Genomic DNA, 18,358 nt, shown 5'->3' on the forward strand with positions numbered 1-18,358 from the left:
TGCAAAATATAAATTTTTTTATCAAGTCTTATAGTTTATAAAGCAATTTTTTTCTCATCTCTTTTTCTTTCTTTTCGAATCTTGCCTATATATCATGCAAAGTAATATTCACTTTAAGAATAAAAACACTTTTATGCATCTGAAAAATTTTCAAATTTCACACACAAAATCTTTATAACGTCCAGATAGTTATCAAACATTTCTTACGAAAAAAACTTCATATTTTATCTGTTATTTTCACTAACGAATCTCTGTATGGGTTCGGTAGATTTGACAATTTATACAGCTTTTCTCCAATGTGTATCAGCTGATGGCTTTTCAGGTCACTTTTCCTTCCAAATTCTACACACACAACACAACTGTGTGATTTTTCTCCAGTGTGTATCTTCAGATGTATTTTTAAGTGACTATTTGTTCCAAATTCTTTGCCACACACTAAACAGCTATATGGTTTCTCTCAAGTGTGTATATATTGAAGTATTTTTAGGTTAAATGTTTCTCAAAAGTTTTTATCACATGCTTCACAACTGTACTGTCTCTCCCCAGTGTGAATCCTCTGATTTATTTCAAATTTATCCTTGCAATCACCTTCTTTAGAACACACAAAACAACTATATTGTTTCTCCTCAGTATGTATCCTCAGATTCTGTTGTTACTAAATGTCTTACCACACAAAACACAACTGTATGATTCATCTCCAGTGTACATATTCTCACATCTTTTTATGTTATTTTCTGTAGAAAATGTTTTGTTAAATTCTTCTTCAGACCTTAGGTTCTGAGAACTGCTGTTCTTTCTATCAGAAGCTTCTCATATCATTACAACCAGGAAATCATCTTCCACAATGGTTGTTCATGGAAATCTCTGGATCTACAAATAGAAGGACATAATTATATTAGTTGATAAAAACATCATACATAAACTTGGTTAATATTTTAAAAAGTAAGAACAGACCCACATTTATAAATCATAATGTGACTCATTAACAATAAAATCATACACTTAAGTGCAAGCTTAACTTTTTAATCACAATTTAAATAAGTAATGTGTTTCCATAAGCTGTATTTTTGAGATCAATAAATTTTGCAATTAAGGTATGAAATTTTGTCTTTAATGGTTATTTTTATTAACAAGTTGATGATGTAACTATTGATTCCACATAAGCTCATTCTCTAGGTAATCTTTATTTTATCAATATTCTTTTTCATGAAAAATAAGCTTTCCAGAATTGTTAACAATCTTATAAAACCATTAAATTATCAAAGGCATCTGAATTGCAGTTTTATTATTCTCAAGGATCCAAATAACATTTCTCAGTTATGGATTATGGAAACCATGCAAGGGGCAGTAGTGTGCTTTTCACATAACATTTTTTTATACCACAGAGCCATTTGCTAAGGTGTTTTTGTATGTACTGCTTACCAACAGCCTAACAATTCATTAGATAATGAACAATAAAGCTGTAAAAGCTAATGACTGTTGTTTTAAAATTGATAAAATAATGCATGGAATTAATTTATACTCATCATTACACCAAATAATTTATAATACATCCATAATTGTTATTAAGCTACACAAAAAAGGAAAAACAAACAAATTACAAAATGGTTGACTATAGGGTACACTGCAAAACCACAGCTTCTGCATCCTCCTGCAATTACAACTGATAGATGCATGACTCTTACTTTAGTTGATCTTTAACTAACAGAGTTTTGGTTTATTACTAAACTTAAAATCCACATGAAATATTTCTGTAACCAAGGTAATCTCATCAATCAGGTGTAATTTTCTTGGAAGATATAGTTGGCCAAGTTTATTAAAGAAAATTTTCATCTTTTTACCATGAAGTTAATTCTGTATCAATTAATTAACAGTTAATTTAATGAAAGAAGGTACATTTGGTAAGTACAGATATCAATCCAAACACACATATTCAAGAATGCCGATTCCAAAAAGATGTTTTGACTTTTATTTATCAGTAAATTATTCATTATTGAATATGAATCATTTATGAAACTAAATTGATAGGCAATACAGAATGTTTGTACAGAGAACTGCACAAGTAAACTCACTAGATGAGAAGACATGTGTTTGGTTACTGTAATAACAGTTCTGTTTGTTTGTTATTGATCCATTTAGTGTGATTTGTATATTGCAGAACAGTTTGGTTAAAGTGAAAATTGAGCCACCTGGTGAGTTACAAGAAGATGAGGCTCTTTTAGGATTCAGTGAGAGTAACAATGATGATTTTAGTGTGGGAAAAGAAAATGAATTTCAAGAATAGATGCATCAACTTGACTTTTATTAAACATTTTCCAAAACTAAAAATGTATTTCTGATAGATGCTTACATCTAGCTTTTCTGATTCAGTTCTGCCCTCTACATGCAAAGTTTTTTTGCTGACCACTAGACTTGAGGCTCCCACCCAATATCACGCTTCCATATTGTAGGCAAATGAACATGCAACAACCCTCCACCAATAGAAAACCTGAGGTTGTGCAGCAACATTTTTCCTCAACTTCCTTTGTGTTCCGTCTTTCCCAAGCTTCTTCTTTTCAAGTTGTGTTCCCTTCCTCATAAATAATTTCTGCTCCCTGTTCTTCTATCCCATTCCTCTTCTACCATTCGTGATTCCATTATCTGTAGGTTACAGCACCAACAGTCTTGTCAGTGACTACCATCTGGGCTCAGGAACAGTGGGGCCCATCTGGCTTGATTTGTGGTTCCATGGATTCCTTTTGTAGTTCACAGTGGAGTACTACAGGTTCTATCTATTGGTTGTACCCTTTCTTTTTCCTCTCCTCCCCTTTTGTCTACTTGTTCCCTTTCTTTTCCCTCCTACAGGGGATTCTGTCTTCTACCAGGATTTCTCTAATGTGGTGTCAGACCTTTTGGCCAAGAATGGTATCAAAAGCTTCTCACCCATCTATAGATTTGTATTCTTGTCTGTTTATTGTTCCCCAGTACACTGGGGATCACGACCCTGTCACTACTGTGTGGAAAGTTAATAAGTATGCACATAGAGGCCAGTACTGAATCCAAAAAGCTAGCTGTGACTTGAAATTATGTATTGTATCAGAAATAATATTATACTTCATGTGTATGAAGTATACTTGTACTTCATGTGTACATTTGAGCCTCCTATCTATTTAATTTACTGACATATCAGACTCATCTAAAGAGTCCTTCCCCTCTCTCTCTAAATACAGGGTTGATGGATATATTTTAACAAAGAGAAAGAGCAGGTTCTTTCTATAAAATGCTTATTACAGCGAAGGTTTTGGCACCCATAGAATAACAGTTTGCTGTAGTTTCTTGATGTTAAAATTTTCATAATCTGAACATCTGATGGAATTTTTTAAATCTATTTATAGTGTAGTTAGAAGGGCAGCTACATTATAATACATTTGAGACATCCTAATCTAGTGACTAATATATTTTTTGTGTTCTAGGATGTATGTTTGAAAGCTACGTGAATTATTTTTTGGAGACTCACATTTGTTACATTATTGCTTGTAATTATGCTTAATTTTTCTAATTAATTGGAAGCTCTAGAAGCCTATTATTGAATTCTGAGAATTCAGAGTTCAGATATATCAAGTAACACAAAAGAAATAAAGTTTGGTAATTTTTTAAGGTTTCCTTTTTAAATTAAGAATTCAAAACTGAGATAATATAAAAATTTTAATTATAAATTTTGTTTGCATCACACTAATAATAAAGTAGTTTTAATTAAATTTTGAATGTAATACTGTAAAGAGTCAAAGCATGTGCACTTTGACTCAGCAAGCTGTTAAAGCATTGACTAGAAGCAACATAGGCAATTTAATTTTTAAAAATTATTATTAAGCTACAATAATGAATACACATATTCTGTCAACAATTCATGAATGGAGCCACTTTTCCCAAAACAGAAAACTGTAAAAGTTTTTATTCTACAAGTTACCTCAGTTTTTCGTGTTACTTCAACACAGTTATTTTCTTGTCCCTCTTCTGGTACAACAGACCTATGGACAGCATGTGAAGCCCCTTTACATAAGGACAAAGCTTCCACAGTTGCTAAAGGTATAACATATTTTTATCTTTAATAGAACATACAGTGATGCTTTAAACATCATTAAATTATAAAAGAAACCTTGTTATAAAATGTACCATGATACAGCTAATGTGTTTTTACCTAATTTAACTTTTTCACACCTGGATGATTACAGTCCACCTTGAGGGTAAAAACATAAATATAAAAAAGTACTGAAAATCAACTTATCGTCATTTTTCCACACATAAAAAAAACAAAACTTCAAAACCTTCATTAAAAAGGTTTATTTATTTAATTTTATACTTAAAGATTTAAATAATTTGCAAGTTTTGATTTTGGGCTCATTCTTGCATGCTCCTAATAAAATCATAACTTTTATGAATTTCCTAAGCATAATATGGCATTGATAGTACCCTAGAAGTCACAATAGTTTTGAACAAAAGAGTGATAATAGGTCTATATAACTTAAATACAAGTGTAATTTTTGATATTTTTAGCCAGTCACTGTTTATCAACCACAGCTATCATGTTGTGAGGCAACTGCTTATATCTCAGCTTAGAAAATGCATAGGCTACATATCTTTTTCAGTTTCTTTGAACTATAAAAACCAATAAAACTTCCACTTCAGCAAAACTTTGCATAAATATCACAATAATAGGATAAATGCTTGGCCTTGTAGTATTTAACTACTTAATTAAGCAACATAAATTGCCAAAATGAAATTCAAAATATATCATAAGTATGTTATAATGTATAGTAGGAATGGGGTGGGTAAACAATACATGCAATACCAACTATTTATTCATATATACCTTTAACAACCATATAATAAATCTTCTAAGGTATTTGAGAGACACCCTCAGATGAGTGATAAACAAACTACACATAAAATTACAAGTCATAGAACCACTTTAGACAGTCAGATAAAGCAAGAGGAAATCCTCAATAGCAGTGGCAGGATTAGAGTAAATTAATCTATGAGACCTTGGGCATGGTCAAGTACACCAATCAGAAAGGTTTGGCCTCCTGAATCCAAAACTGTAATTAGATCTCAAATCGGTCAAAAGATGACAGAGCTATGAGATAGAATTTGTAGTCAGTCTAAATTCCTTGGAATGTCTACCCCAGAAGAAAGGCACTCCATCCATGAAGAGATGGATTTCCACATGAGAAGGTGGTATCCAGATCCTGATATTTGTGTTGTTCCTGTCTGGCCAATACTTGAGATCTGCAAATTGTTCAAGCAAAGAGACAGTGTGATCCAAAGGATTGGTATGCGTGAGCCACTGCTCATGAAATGGCCACTGAAAGGATCTAATATGAGCCTGATCCAATGGTATGAGAGATTCTAGGGAAGCCCAAATCCCCAAAACAGATAGAACCATCCATGCAGTGGGAGAAGGTGACATAAGCAAATGCCTGACAATCCCTTCCCTAGCGTAAAGTCTGAGGGGAGAAGGTTGAGCTCGACTCAAAGTGCATTGAAAAACGCCCCAAGACGGACCATGTATGGAGTTGGTGAGAGAATGAATTTTTCCAACCTGATATGAAGTCCATCCTTCTGGCACTGGAAAGGGAAATCTGTGAATGTAGTGTGAATAGGTGACAGGTTGGTGCCAAGAGAAGTCAATCTTCCAAATAGCAATGTGTGCACAGACCCAGAAAATGAAGATGCTGCTCAAAGGCCCGTACTACTCGGCAGAAAACATATGGTGCTGAACCAAGTCCAAAAGGGAGAGCTTGGAACTGTTACATGTGGTCCTTGTGCAAAAAAATGTAGAAATTGACTAAAAAGACTGTGCTATGGAAAGGTGAAGATAGGCGTCTGTAACATCAAACTTGGTCATCCAAAGATCAGGTGTGAAGTGCCATTGAAGTTGAAGGAAAGACTTGAAACAAGGAGGCTGTAGGAAGAGATTGAGTCGAGGCAGATTGATGATAAAACACCAATCTCTAGTGTTCTTGGTTACCAGAAAAAGACGAGAATAGAATCCTGGATGAACAGGATCGAACTTCTTAATGGGTAAACACCAATGCCACTGGTGCCATCTCAACCTTCTGGAGATCCCCGAGAATATGGACAGAACCGATTCTGTAAACCAATAGGAAAAGGTGTCGAAGGTGGGGGGCCGCGAGACACAAATGATCGATCCTCCAGAATTACTCGTTGGAATAGAGGAGAGGTGAGCAGCCAATGACAATAAGGAAACTGCAAATGTGCCATATAAAATTGGGCTTTAAAAGTTTCAGGGGCTCTAGCAAATTAGTAAGATTGAAAAAGAGACGACTCCCGGAAATCACAAAGAGGAGTATCACAATACAGTAGTAAGAGTTATATGAATCTTCGAAAATGGAGATATGGTAAGAGGATAACAGGTTCTAACCTGGAACCCCATAGATCCAAAAATAAATCAAACTGTTGAATGTCCAAATATACTACAGCTAAACGATGTTAAGCCAGGGCATGTTGTTCTGATAAATGAGGGGAGCAAGGCATAGCAATACTCTCTCGTAATTGCATTGTAAACATCCCAGCATACACGGTCAAAAGCAAGAGGGTGAATCTTCAAAGTTTCACAAACTCAAATAACTAACTGCAGAAAAGAAGCAGAAGGTGGCCAATCAGATGAGCCCTCAGTAGAGGCAGCTCTAGTGAAAGACGGAGCAGAAAACAGCATATTCCAGTATATTCAGGTTCATGATAAAAAGCCAACTCTGAACTCCCGAGCCGCATGAAGGACTCCAACTTATCCTGAATCAAGTCACGGATGGCCTTGACTGCTGACTACCATCACACAACAGAGGAATGGATGAGGTCTGGTTAAACCCCCTGCCAGAAACCATTGCATGGGAATTCATACCCGGAAATTTTTTTTTGAACTGCAAAAGAAAGCCAATGAAATATCGGCAATGGAAAAAAAACACACCAGACTACTGTCAAAATGCTTCAAAAGAAAATGTTAACCATAAAACATAACTCCTAGCTCTAGCTCTTTGTCGAGAAAAAGTGGTTATATTTTCAATGTATACAGTGCTTATACAAGTACCTGCATGGAGGGTGTATGAGGGTAGGTGTAAACTTTTGCAAATTAGATATTGCTGAGGGCAGTCGAGTGGAGTATAAGGACTGGAGCAAGCAAACATGATGTTTAGATGGCAAAAATGAAGATCGAGAAATAGCTATAAGTGTCAGTGGAGGTATGTATGTTTTGGAACATACAACTTACCACAAGTATTAAATAAAACATTCTGATCTAAAAATTTTGAACAGTAGGCATGATTATTATAACAATATATATTATTTTTATTTTATGTCAGTGATTATGAACTCAGTGATACTTTGTGTTTTGTTTTTTGATTAACAACAAAAATATAATTTACTTTATTCGACAATTTTAAAAGAATGTAATATGATATAAAACTCAGTAATTAAAATCTACAACAAAGATAGGTAATTTTAATTGATTCATAAAAAACATATTACAATGAAATATTTTTGAAATGTCAAACATCCAAATTCATGCAAATATCACTAATAAAAATGTCTTACTTGTAAAAGCCACATAATCTGTAGAATATAATTCTGAAGTTCCAAGCTATTTCATCCAGTAGTTTTTTTTTTCGTTTTTTTTCAGTGCAATAAAGCAAACCATACAACATGTGCATAAAATCAATGCATGTCAGTATTATGTAATTAAAGTACATTTTTTCAAGTTACAACTAAAGGGTGCTTACTAATAATAAACTAATCAAAACCTTTCACAATCTTGGTCTGAATGATTTTGTTATACAAATACCAGAAATGAAACATCATATGACATGATAACAAAAACCTTACACCCCTTTCAGTCATGGTTAAGTCATGTTATTTTTATTCACTTCTATTACAGAGCATAACAATAACAGGCTCAATAGAGTAAACTATGTTTGAGCCAGCCAACAGGACGCCACAGGAAGGACCAACTATGGAGTTTCCTGAATGATGAAGGAGACAAATAGGGAGATAAGTAAAAAGAAACAGCTAAGAGAGAATGAATGTAGAACGGAAAAAGGGAATTCTGGCATTGTTATAAATGGGCAAAGGCACTGATGAGAGGGTTCCCAAATGAGAGCAAAGCTAGTGAAAAACCTAAGGATTGAGGGACCACTCCATTGAAAATATCATGTCAGGCCTCGAGAAACAATCCATGACAAAATTCAAGGTACCCAGAACATGACAAGTTACCAGTCAGAATTGTAGAGAATCAGTCCAGAAAAGGAGGTCAAGGATATGGAAGCAGAGAGAGCAAGACCAAGTGCTCCAAAGTGAATGATATAGGATACCACAGTTGAGTTGTCTATATGGATTAAATAACCTTGTACAACTGTAGAAAATTCATCCACAGCCCATCAACTCACTAAAAGTTCCAAGAGATTTATATGACGGGTCAATTCATTTGGGAACCATCAACCCAAAATCTCCCAAGAGTTGACACAAGCACCTCACCCCTTCATGGAAGTATCTGTAAAAAGAAACATCTTTTTTAGTATTAATTCTGTTAAGTCAAAGGGAAAAACTGGTTTACAGGGAAGAATGAAGATGGATAGGGGATGACAAGGTTTCCCATGAGAGGTTCCACTGATCATGCAGTGTCCACTGCAAAAGATGCATATGAGCATGGCCCAAGAGAGTAAGGGATTCCATGAAAGCTCAAGTCCCAAAAAGAGAGAGAACCTCCCACATAAAAACAGAAGTGGAAACCAACTGCTCCATGTCTCTCAAATGAAGTGGAAAGGCTGAGCTCTGCTAAGATGTGAACTGAATATCACACCCAAATGAATCAGATATTGAGAGGGCATTAGACTTCTCCAGCTTGACCAACCAACCAGGACAAGCTGCCTACTAAAGGAGGCCGGTTGAGATGGAGTGAAAAGAAACCAGCCCTCTATATAATGGTGAAGCCACAATCCCAAGCCATAATTGTAAGGAGCAAAAGTACACGCTATATGACAAAATATGTGCATAGCTAGCACAAAGCCAAAAGAGAAAGTGAGGAATTGATAAACCCAATCTCAATGAACAATCCAAAGGTAAAGTCTTGATGCAGGCAAGACAAAAATATGAAGATAAGCATGAAAGACTTCCACCTTGATCATCCAAACCCCTGGTGCAAAAGACCACCAGAGGATGAGAAAACTCTCCATGGTAAACCGAGGAAGGTCAAGAAACTGACTGAGATGTGAATGATCAGATGCTAATACCCAGTTTTCTTGAGAACAACAAATAGAATATAATAAACAAGGAAAACAATGGAAGAGGAGTGAAAAAATCAAACTTGTAGTACCCAATGGTCAGCTGCAAATGGCAGACATGGAGCCACAATTTTGGTTGGTGGCCTCCATCCATGATTTTAGAGAATCAGGAACTTCAACAAAAACTCTCTGGTGGAACAACAGAGCCAGACAAAGGTCCTTGAGACAAAAGGGAGGTAAACACACCTGAACAAAAAGGATGTTCCTCCCCAACAAATCCCAGTAACAGAGCAACCACATAAGAGGTGAAAAAGCCAAGGAAGATGAACATGCCAAATAGTGAAGATAAAGAAATGGGTATCCACAGAAACCTCCTCAGGGGGACATTGGATTGCCTCAGAAAAAATGTGAATGGAGGAAGGATAGCACAAAAGGGTAGTGAGTGAAAGATGAAGGCAGGAAAATTGAGCCTGAGGAAGTCAAACAGAAGAAGTGGATTTCAAAACCTGAGCCTAAAGAAACCTCAAAGTTTGGGAGTCCAAAAAAGGAAAATCAGCCTGATGATAAGCTAAAGCAAATATGTCAACCAGGGAAGAAGTACAATGCATGCCAGCGACAGAACAAGGTTGGGATAAAAGTTGTTTAGCATGAACCTGAATATCTGGTGAGGAAGAAAAAACATAATAGTCAGAAGAAAGGCTTGAATAGAGAAGGGAAGGAGAGGAATTATATAACACAGGAAATAGAGAAAATATGTAACAAGCCAGAGAAACCATACCAAAGAAAAGAAAGAAGAAGTCCTAAAAATATCCAAGATAGTACTGGTAGAAGTATTGGTAAAGGTAGGTAGTAGGAAATGACTGTCAAAATCCATGTCATCACAAACTGGATTGACAGAAAGAGGGATATCTATATCAGGCTTAGAGGAAGGTCTGGGCCACATGAAAGAATCCATCTCCCATTGCACAATAGCTATCACCTTTTCAACAGACAAAGAGGAACCTGATATCATTCTAGTTGTTTGTCTCTTACTTTTTGCTCTCCACACCAGACAGAGTGGAAGTTACAGTAACTTCAGAATTTACAAATGGAAAACAAAAGCCATACAAAATTTACACATACAAACTATTTGAAAATGAATCTTAAAAATTTAATTTTCTACAAGAATGGTTTAGATGACTAGATACTTCTACAAATAACAACAATACATATTTCAATAATGGTCATCAGCAAAAAAAACTCATTATCATATGACTGCCAAATCAAGGTGTAAATGAACAAGAAGTATAGAGGTAGCCAGCAGCACTTGAAAGTGTATCCCACCCATAATTGTGGGGAGTTATTGGATGCTCATTTACATGCAACAACTCAGAAATATCACACTAGTTTAGGTTAAAGTCTCAAGGCTAGTGGTGAGGGAAAGTTTGCACACAGAGGGCAGCACTGAATCAGAAAACCTACACGTGACCAGAGGTTACATATATTGGAAATCCTTTGTAAGGTATGGAGCCAAAGGTTGAACATGGTACTCCAAATGTGACTTAACCAATGACATTATAACCTTTTTTGATTTTTATTCAATATTTCTGTAGATACAACTTAATATCCTATTTATCCTGCCACTAGCAACAACATATTAATTGGATAGCTTAAGAGACTGATGAGTTAGAACAACGAAATCATTTTAATTACAAAACACTGTTGGTCATTCCCATTAAAATTATACTCGTAATTCAAATTGTGATGTACCACATGCATTACCTTGCATTTATATATATAAAACACAAAAATCTCTGTGTCTGTCTGTCCATTATCAAACTACACTTAGGTTGCTTGGTTAATCTCAACCAAAATTTGTGGGATGATAGTTTGGAACAAAGGGCATGTTATTGGAGGTTCACAACCCCCTCCACCCCTATTACTGCTGTTATTGAGCATTTATTATCTTTAATGTAAGTTAACGTTAAATACATTAATAGATGGTGCAACATTCTTAAACCAAAAAATATTTATTAAATTTTGTATAATGCAGCCAATGATCATCAATTGATTAATCATGTGAAAACAAAGCGAACATGTGTACTCTTAGTTCCACAGTGTTTCACCATTACTTCAAAGAGGCGGTGCTTTGCTTCCTGCCTCAACAGTAATTGTAAGTAACTAGTATAATATATATCTGTGTCCATATATATATAAGTAGCATTGTTACTTTGTGGTTTCCAAAATAGTCAATTTTGAGAAGTGCACACATAAACAACATCCCTACCTAAGTTTGTCAAGATATCCAAATGAGTTTTGAAGTCATTGTATTCGTGGAAATCAAAAATAGCCAAGAGGATCAAACACAGAAGGTATCAAGAAATGGCAAAAGAAACTGCTGCAAGACAAGCTCAAGATAGGGAAAGGATAGCTAGAAGGAGAGCACAAGAGACAGCTGATGAAACTGCTGCGAGACAGAGACGAAATAGGGAAAGGATAGCTAGAAGAAGAGCACAAGAAACAGCTGATGAAACTGCTGCGAGACAGAGACGAAATAGGGAAAGGATAGCTAGAAGAAGAGCACAAAAAACAGCTGATGAAACTGCTGCGAGACAGAGATGAAATAGGGAAAGGATAGCTAGAAGAAGAGCACAAGAAACAGCTGATGAAACTGCTGCGAGACAGAGACGAAATAGGGAAAGGATAGCTAGAAGAAGAGCACAAGAAACAGCTGATGAAACTGCTGCGAGACAGAGACAAGATAGGGAAAGGATAGCTAGAAGAAGAGCACAAGAAACAGCTGATGAAACTGCTGCTAGACAGAGACAAGAGAGGGAAAGGATAGCTAGAAGAAGAGCACAAGAAACAGCTGATGAAACTGCTGCAAGACAAGCTCGAAATAGGGAAAGGATAGCTAGAAGAAGAGCACAAGAGACAGCTGATGAAACTGCTTCAAGGCAAGCTCGAGATAGGGAAAGGATAGCTAGAAAAAGGGCACAAGAGACAGCTGATGAAATTGCTGCAAGGCAAACTCAAGATAGGGAAAGGATAGCTAGAAAAAGGGCACAAGAGACAGCTGAAGAAACTGCTGCCAAACAAGAAGGAAATTGGGTCAGAATGACAAGAAGAAGAGTGAAATAATTGGTTGCAGAAATTACTGCTAGAAGAGAACAAGATAAAGAATATCAAGCTCAAAGAAGGATTACTGCTTCTGAATGGAGACTGAGAATGTATTTCAAAACAGCTAATGATTATGATCCAAATCATGATTTTGACTCAGAGTCTACATATGATGTTGAAAGAAGATCTATAGAATGTGATTTTTGCAGGACAAAAAGGTATCCCAATGAAAAGGCAGGACTGTGTTGTGATAACAGCAAAGTTGTATTGCAACCTTTGAGAGAATCACCACCACCTCTTAATGTACTCCTTCAGGGAAATACTGAAGAGTCTAAACATTTCCTAACCAATATTAGAAAATATAACAATGTTTTCCAAATGACCTCTTTTGGAGCTGGAACTATCATCACAGAACCAAGATACCAAACTCTTGGTGAGGTAATAATGAATCCTATATTAATGTTATAAATAAATTGTATGAAAATTTTTCAGAAGTTCATAACCTGGTCAAAGGATGGGTACCTCAGCTTTGTAATTATAATTAACAGTCATCTGCCACATTTTCTTCCAACTCAACAAATAATCCAAATCCTTTTGTAAATGAGTAGCATTCTAATCACAGCCAGCAACACCCAAATCTGTAACATCATCAGCCAATTTAAATAATCCTTCATCTATATCATTGATGGAAATCAAAAAGCCAAGGATGTATAATATTAATAAAGTAAGTTATTCCTGCAAGTGATGAGGCTTACTTTATAGGAGCTAAAAAAACTGGTCAATCATTTCAACAAAGATATTTCTACTGCTATGCCTAGACAATTGCTTTAAATCGGACAATGTTTGACATTAACTTCTCAAAACAATCAACAGTGAAGAATCTAGCATACCTGTTGATTTGACAACAGTGTCTTAGTGCTGTGTTGTTCAAAAGTTTGTACTGTACTTCTCCTGCTTCTCACTACTGCAATAACAGCAAAAAGTGGTGAACACTCATTTTCAAAACTAAAACTAAAAAACACCTATATAGCACCATGAGACAAGAGGCTTTGTGGACTGGGAATAATACTTAGTAAAGATCAGTGAGCCAGGAAATAAGCCTAAAGAAATAACTGATCATTTTGCAGTAGGTTTGTTTGTTTTGAATTTTGCGCAAAGCTACACAAGGGCTATCTGCGCTAGCCATCCCTAATTTAGCAGTGTAAGACTAGAGGGAAAGCAGCTAGTTATCACCACCCACCGCCAACTCTTGGGCTACTTTTTACCAACGAATAGTGGGATTGACTGTCACATTATAATGCCCCCACAGCTGAAAGGGCAAGCATGTTTGGTGTGACGGGGATTCGAACCCGCGACCCTCAGATTGCTAGTCGAGCGCCCTAACCACCTGGCCATGCCACGCCTTTTGCAGTAGGAAAAGCATTTAAACAATGGAATTCAAATAAGTGAACAAAAAACTTCCTTATATTACACACAGTTCTATACATCTTCATACATGTTATCATCATGATAATTGAATATTGTTGCCTTCACAACATAGTCAAAAACACAAACAAATTAAATGTCAGCCCTTGATCCTATTGAACTCAGATACTTTTGTAAATTCCAAGGTCTGCTATTACATTTATTTTTCTCAACAAATAAAAAAAAGATATTGTAACTTATCCTCATAAAAAAATCCTTCCATCCTGTAGTCATCTGAACCCTTTCCAATGTCAGTATCTTTTCTTAGATAAGGAGATCAAAATCATACACAGTATTCTAATAACATCTGAGAAGAAGTTAGTGATTTTTATAGAGATAACCACCTCCTTTTACTTGTACTCAATATGCCTATCAATACATATTAAAATTATATTCCTCTTACTGCTAGCAACAGAACCTACCTCAATGGATTTTTTTCCAGTCACAATAGTCAGTGTGTTTTCATCTATATTAAACATGATAAAATTATGGATTTTAAATAGAAAATGTTTATATTGGCCAGTGTGTAAAAGATATGACCATGAGTACTAATTTCCTGTATTGTTAGTTTAAACATCAAACAAGAGAGTACATTTTGCTGTATTGGCACTAAATGCTCGAAGTTTCTCCATTTGAGATTAGTGTCACAAACTGACGAACATAGGCAAGTTTAATATTAGTCACAGTGGTGATAGGAAGCATTAAAGAGTACATGAAATCCTTGCCAAGTTTATTTTCTGACTTTTTGTTTTCTTTTTCTTCTTTTGATTACCTCATTATAACCTGTATTTATATACTGTTGAACAGAAGTAACACAGACTGCGTCAACACGCTGCAGCAATAATTATTGTAACGATTACGTCTTGTTGCCGATCGGCAAAGTTGAACATCCTTTTTGTACTGAAATTAAGACAAATTAGCCACAGGGCTAAGACCTTTTTGATCCTACTGCTTATACAGTGATGTTATTACTGTTACACATCTATGCATCAAGAGAATTAAAGGCTTTATTCAACATGAAATAATTTTTAATTAACAGAAAAGAATATGGAATGCTGTTAGATTAAAAACCAACAACATAAGGTTCAGTGGTGAGAACAGTCAACAAAAATACAAGAGATTATAAAAATCTTTACTTACCACTAGATGATGTTATGTTTTTTTCTTCATTTTCCATTAGTTCCATATTCAATAGAGCATTTTGTTCATCATCATAAAAGGGTTCAACTTTTATTTCTAAAACCTCCATTACTGCATCAGTGACACTCATTTCATATTCAACTGAAGTCTGAACACAAAGAATGTTAACTTTAAACTTTCTCAAAGAGCATTAACATCAAGTCTTCCAAATAAAAACCTCAAAATTTATGTTATCATGATATTTTTCCTCACTAAAAATTCTGAAATATGTGTTATTTCTTTATATCTTTAAACTAAAACTTTAGCATAAATGTTTTAGACATTTTAAGCTTGATCTTCAAGTACCTTATGTACGTAATGATTAGTAAATACAGTTGTAACCCTCTAAGGGCTGTACCTATAATCTAAATTTATCTTCAAATACCTCAGATACATAAAGGTCTGTATGGAATATAACTGATCCAACTTGCATTTCTGAGTGATAATTCAAAGCAAACAGAAAAACTTCAGTTTATACTTTGACTATTAATACTTAGGACCTAATACATATTTTTAACTACAACATTATGTTATATTACAGAAAATTCCAACATGTCCAATACTTTACATTTAAAAGTATTTAGTTAAGGGTGTAAAGTATTAGGGTCTATAAAAATGGAACTTTGCCCACTCTTCAAACTTCTTTATTTACATATACTTTTAAGTAACTTAAGTGTTTAATATCTTGGTTATAAAATGTGATAAGTATTAAAAGATAATGTATTAAGCTTTAAACATTTAATACTGAACTTGATAACTGTAATGTCAAATGTGTTATCTATGAAAAACAAAATTATACTCTGGTGAATGTTTTACTGCTTGAAATAAACTCAGTTATTTGTTTTTGTGAGTTATAGAAAATATTAAAAGCAATTTTCTGTCAGTTTTCTGGTTTGCAACATGTGTGAGATAAGCTTAACACGATGGTTCTCACATTAAAATGTGGAAGCAAGGACTAACAATGATCTCAAGTTGCTTAATTTCAAGGTCTTAATTTCTTTTTATTCATTTTTTTAAAATTGATATATGTGCTACTTCTCCTGCACAAATTATACTCATGTCATATAAAGAGAAGTATAATGAAAACAAAAATTTACCTTACTATTGCATTTTCTTTTATTAAAACAACTGTTTGGTCATAACTGTATGCCACTTTAGATACTGACCTTATCTTTTGTTGGGGTTTTCAAAAATGTTAACATATGCACAAATCAATGTCTGTCGTCACTTTCCACAACATATATGTAAATAAGTTACACATCATGCAAAGAAAACCAATAACAGATTGGCATCTTGACCTCTATATCATCCAAAATAAGATCACATCAACAAAACTATGTAAAAGGTCATAATAAACCATTGAAAATGCAAGAGAGTGCTATGTTCAAATGTATAGGGCTTTTAAGAGAAAGTGCACGTGTTCCACAACTGTCATATGACAATTGGATGGAATGCTAAGGAAAATACTAGTGTACAGATATTTTGTAACTATGTGTAAACTAAACATTATTTTAAAAAAATTTCAGTAATTTTGTACACAACATTACAATTTTTTGCATCATGGACTATAGAACAGAATCATGGCACTAATTATGACACCACTTGTTACACATGGTAACAGCATCAGGGTCTGCAACATTGAAATTCATGTACCAAGAGCAAGTTTAATGACAAAGAGAAAGAAGATATTTACTGAAGTTTGTTCATTTAGAAGTTTTTGTCTGTGGTATTTTATTTTACTCCTACCCTAATTATCTAGTACACAGTATAAAATATCAGTTAACTAATACTAACAATAATAGCAAAAAACACTACACAAGTTTTGTTCATGTAAACTGTTGCTGCTGGTTACATCATTCATGTAAATTCTGATTATTATAAATACAAGCAGTATTAAATGGACAATCACGTACACTAGGTGATGTCTTAGTGTGATGATATTTGTGTTGTGCATGTTTAACTTGGTGCAGAAACCATCTTTTTTAAAGTTTTATAACTGAACCGGCCATGTAGTATAGTGATATCTGGACATGGAATATTTACTACAAGCTGAAATACCTGTCCTTTGTTTGGGTTATGAACTTAAAAAAAATGTGGGGGTGGATGTTATGATAATTAACTGAAAATTCCTAACTTTAACACAATTTAACAAAATATTAATATAGAATTCATTATTACCTCACCAAGAGTTTTGTATCCTGGATCTGGGATGCCAGTTCCAGCTCCAAAAGAGCTCATTTGGAAAACACTGTTATATTTTCTAATATTGGTTAGAAAGCTTATAGACTCGTCATTATTTCCCTGAAGGAGTACATTAAGAGGTGGTGGTTGTTCTCTATCACGATTTCCTTCTTGTCTTGCAGCAGTTTCATCAGCTTTCTCCTGTGCTCTTCTTCTAGCTATCCTTTCACGATCTCGAGCTTGTCTAGCAGCAGTTTCTTCAGCTGTCTCTTGTGCCCTTCTTCTAGCTTTCCTTTCCCTATCTCGAGCTTGTCTTGCAGCAGTTTCATCAGCTGTCTCTTGTGCTCTTCTCCTAGCTATCATTTCCCTATTTTGCCTCTGTCTAGCAGCAGTTTCTTCAGCTGTCTCTTGTGCTCTTCTTCTAGCTATCCTTTCTCTATCTTGAGCTTGTCTTGCAGCAGTTTCTTTTGCCGTTTCTCGCAATCTTCTCTCTTCCATTCTCTTGGCTACTTTTGATTTCCGTGAAAACAATGACTTCAAAACTCGTTTAGGCATCTTAACACACTTAAACTTAGATAAAGATGTAGTTTCTGTATGCACTTCACAAAGTTGACTACTAAGAAAACTACAAACTAACTCTACTTATACATACACACAGATATATATTAAACCACTACCACTTGCTTACAACTACTGTCGATGCGTGAACCAACATGCGACCTCTTAAATAAAAGTGTAATACTGTGGAACTAAGGATACACGTGCTCACTCTATCTTCACGTTATTATTTAATTGACGATCATAGAAAATGTGTTTATCTTTTCTTTAAAGACGCCATCTATTAATTAGTGAATGTTAACTTAAATCAAAAATAATAAATGGTCAATAACAGTAATTATGGGAGTAGATGAGGCTGTGACCCCCATTAACCCCACAAATTTATGGTTGAGATTGACCAAGCAACCTAGTAGTAGTTAGATAACAGACAGACACATATATTTTTGTGCTTATATATATATATATATATAGAAGATATATATATATATATATTTAATTTAGTTCCTTCAGGACTCAACTAGAACTAATACTTGTTGTTACGTCTCTGGTCGTTAGTTAATTTTCCGTAAATATTCTTTCCGAAGAAACTTTAGCGATACAAGTCCTTT

At 34.8% G+C, this 18,358-nt stretch overlaps 1 protein-coding gene across 5 annotated transcripts in view; it reads right to left on the minus strand.

Annotated features, from left to right (window-relative positions):
- The window catches only part of LOC106467022 (stress response protein NST1-like), a 28,365-nt gene that overhangs the window by 6,798 nt on the left and 3,209 nt on the right, over positions 1–18,358 (minus strand). For 4 of the 5 annotated variants that reach the window (XR_002612337.1, XR_002612336.1, XM_022395119.1 and 1 more), the window contains exons 3-4: positions 14,973–15,120; positions 3,947–4,059 (exon numbers count right to left, since the gene is read on the minus strand). Coding sequence is in view for 3 of the 5 variants with exons in the window: in XM_022395119.1 (XP_022250827.1) it covers positions 3,947–4,059; positions 14,973–15,120 (261 nt within the window). In the remaining 2 variants the exon portion in view is untranslated. Of the gene's footprint in view, positions 1–3,946; positions 4,060–14,972; positions 15,121–17,189; positions 17,522–18,358 lie in introns of all 5 variants that reach the window. The other variant, XM_022395121.1, reaches the window with a different exon arrangement.

Source organism: Limulus polyphemus, unplaced genomic scaffold (genome assembly GCF_000517525.1).
Source record: "Limulus polyphemus unplaced genomic scaffold, Limulus_polyphemus-2.1.2 Scaffold2464, whole genome shotgun sequence".
Lineage (NCBI taxonomy): Eukaryota > Metazoa > Arthropoda > Merostomata > Xiphosura > Limulidae > Limulus > Limulus polyphemus.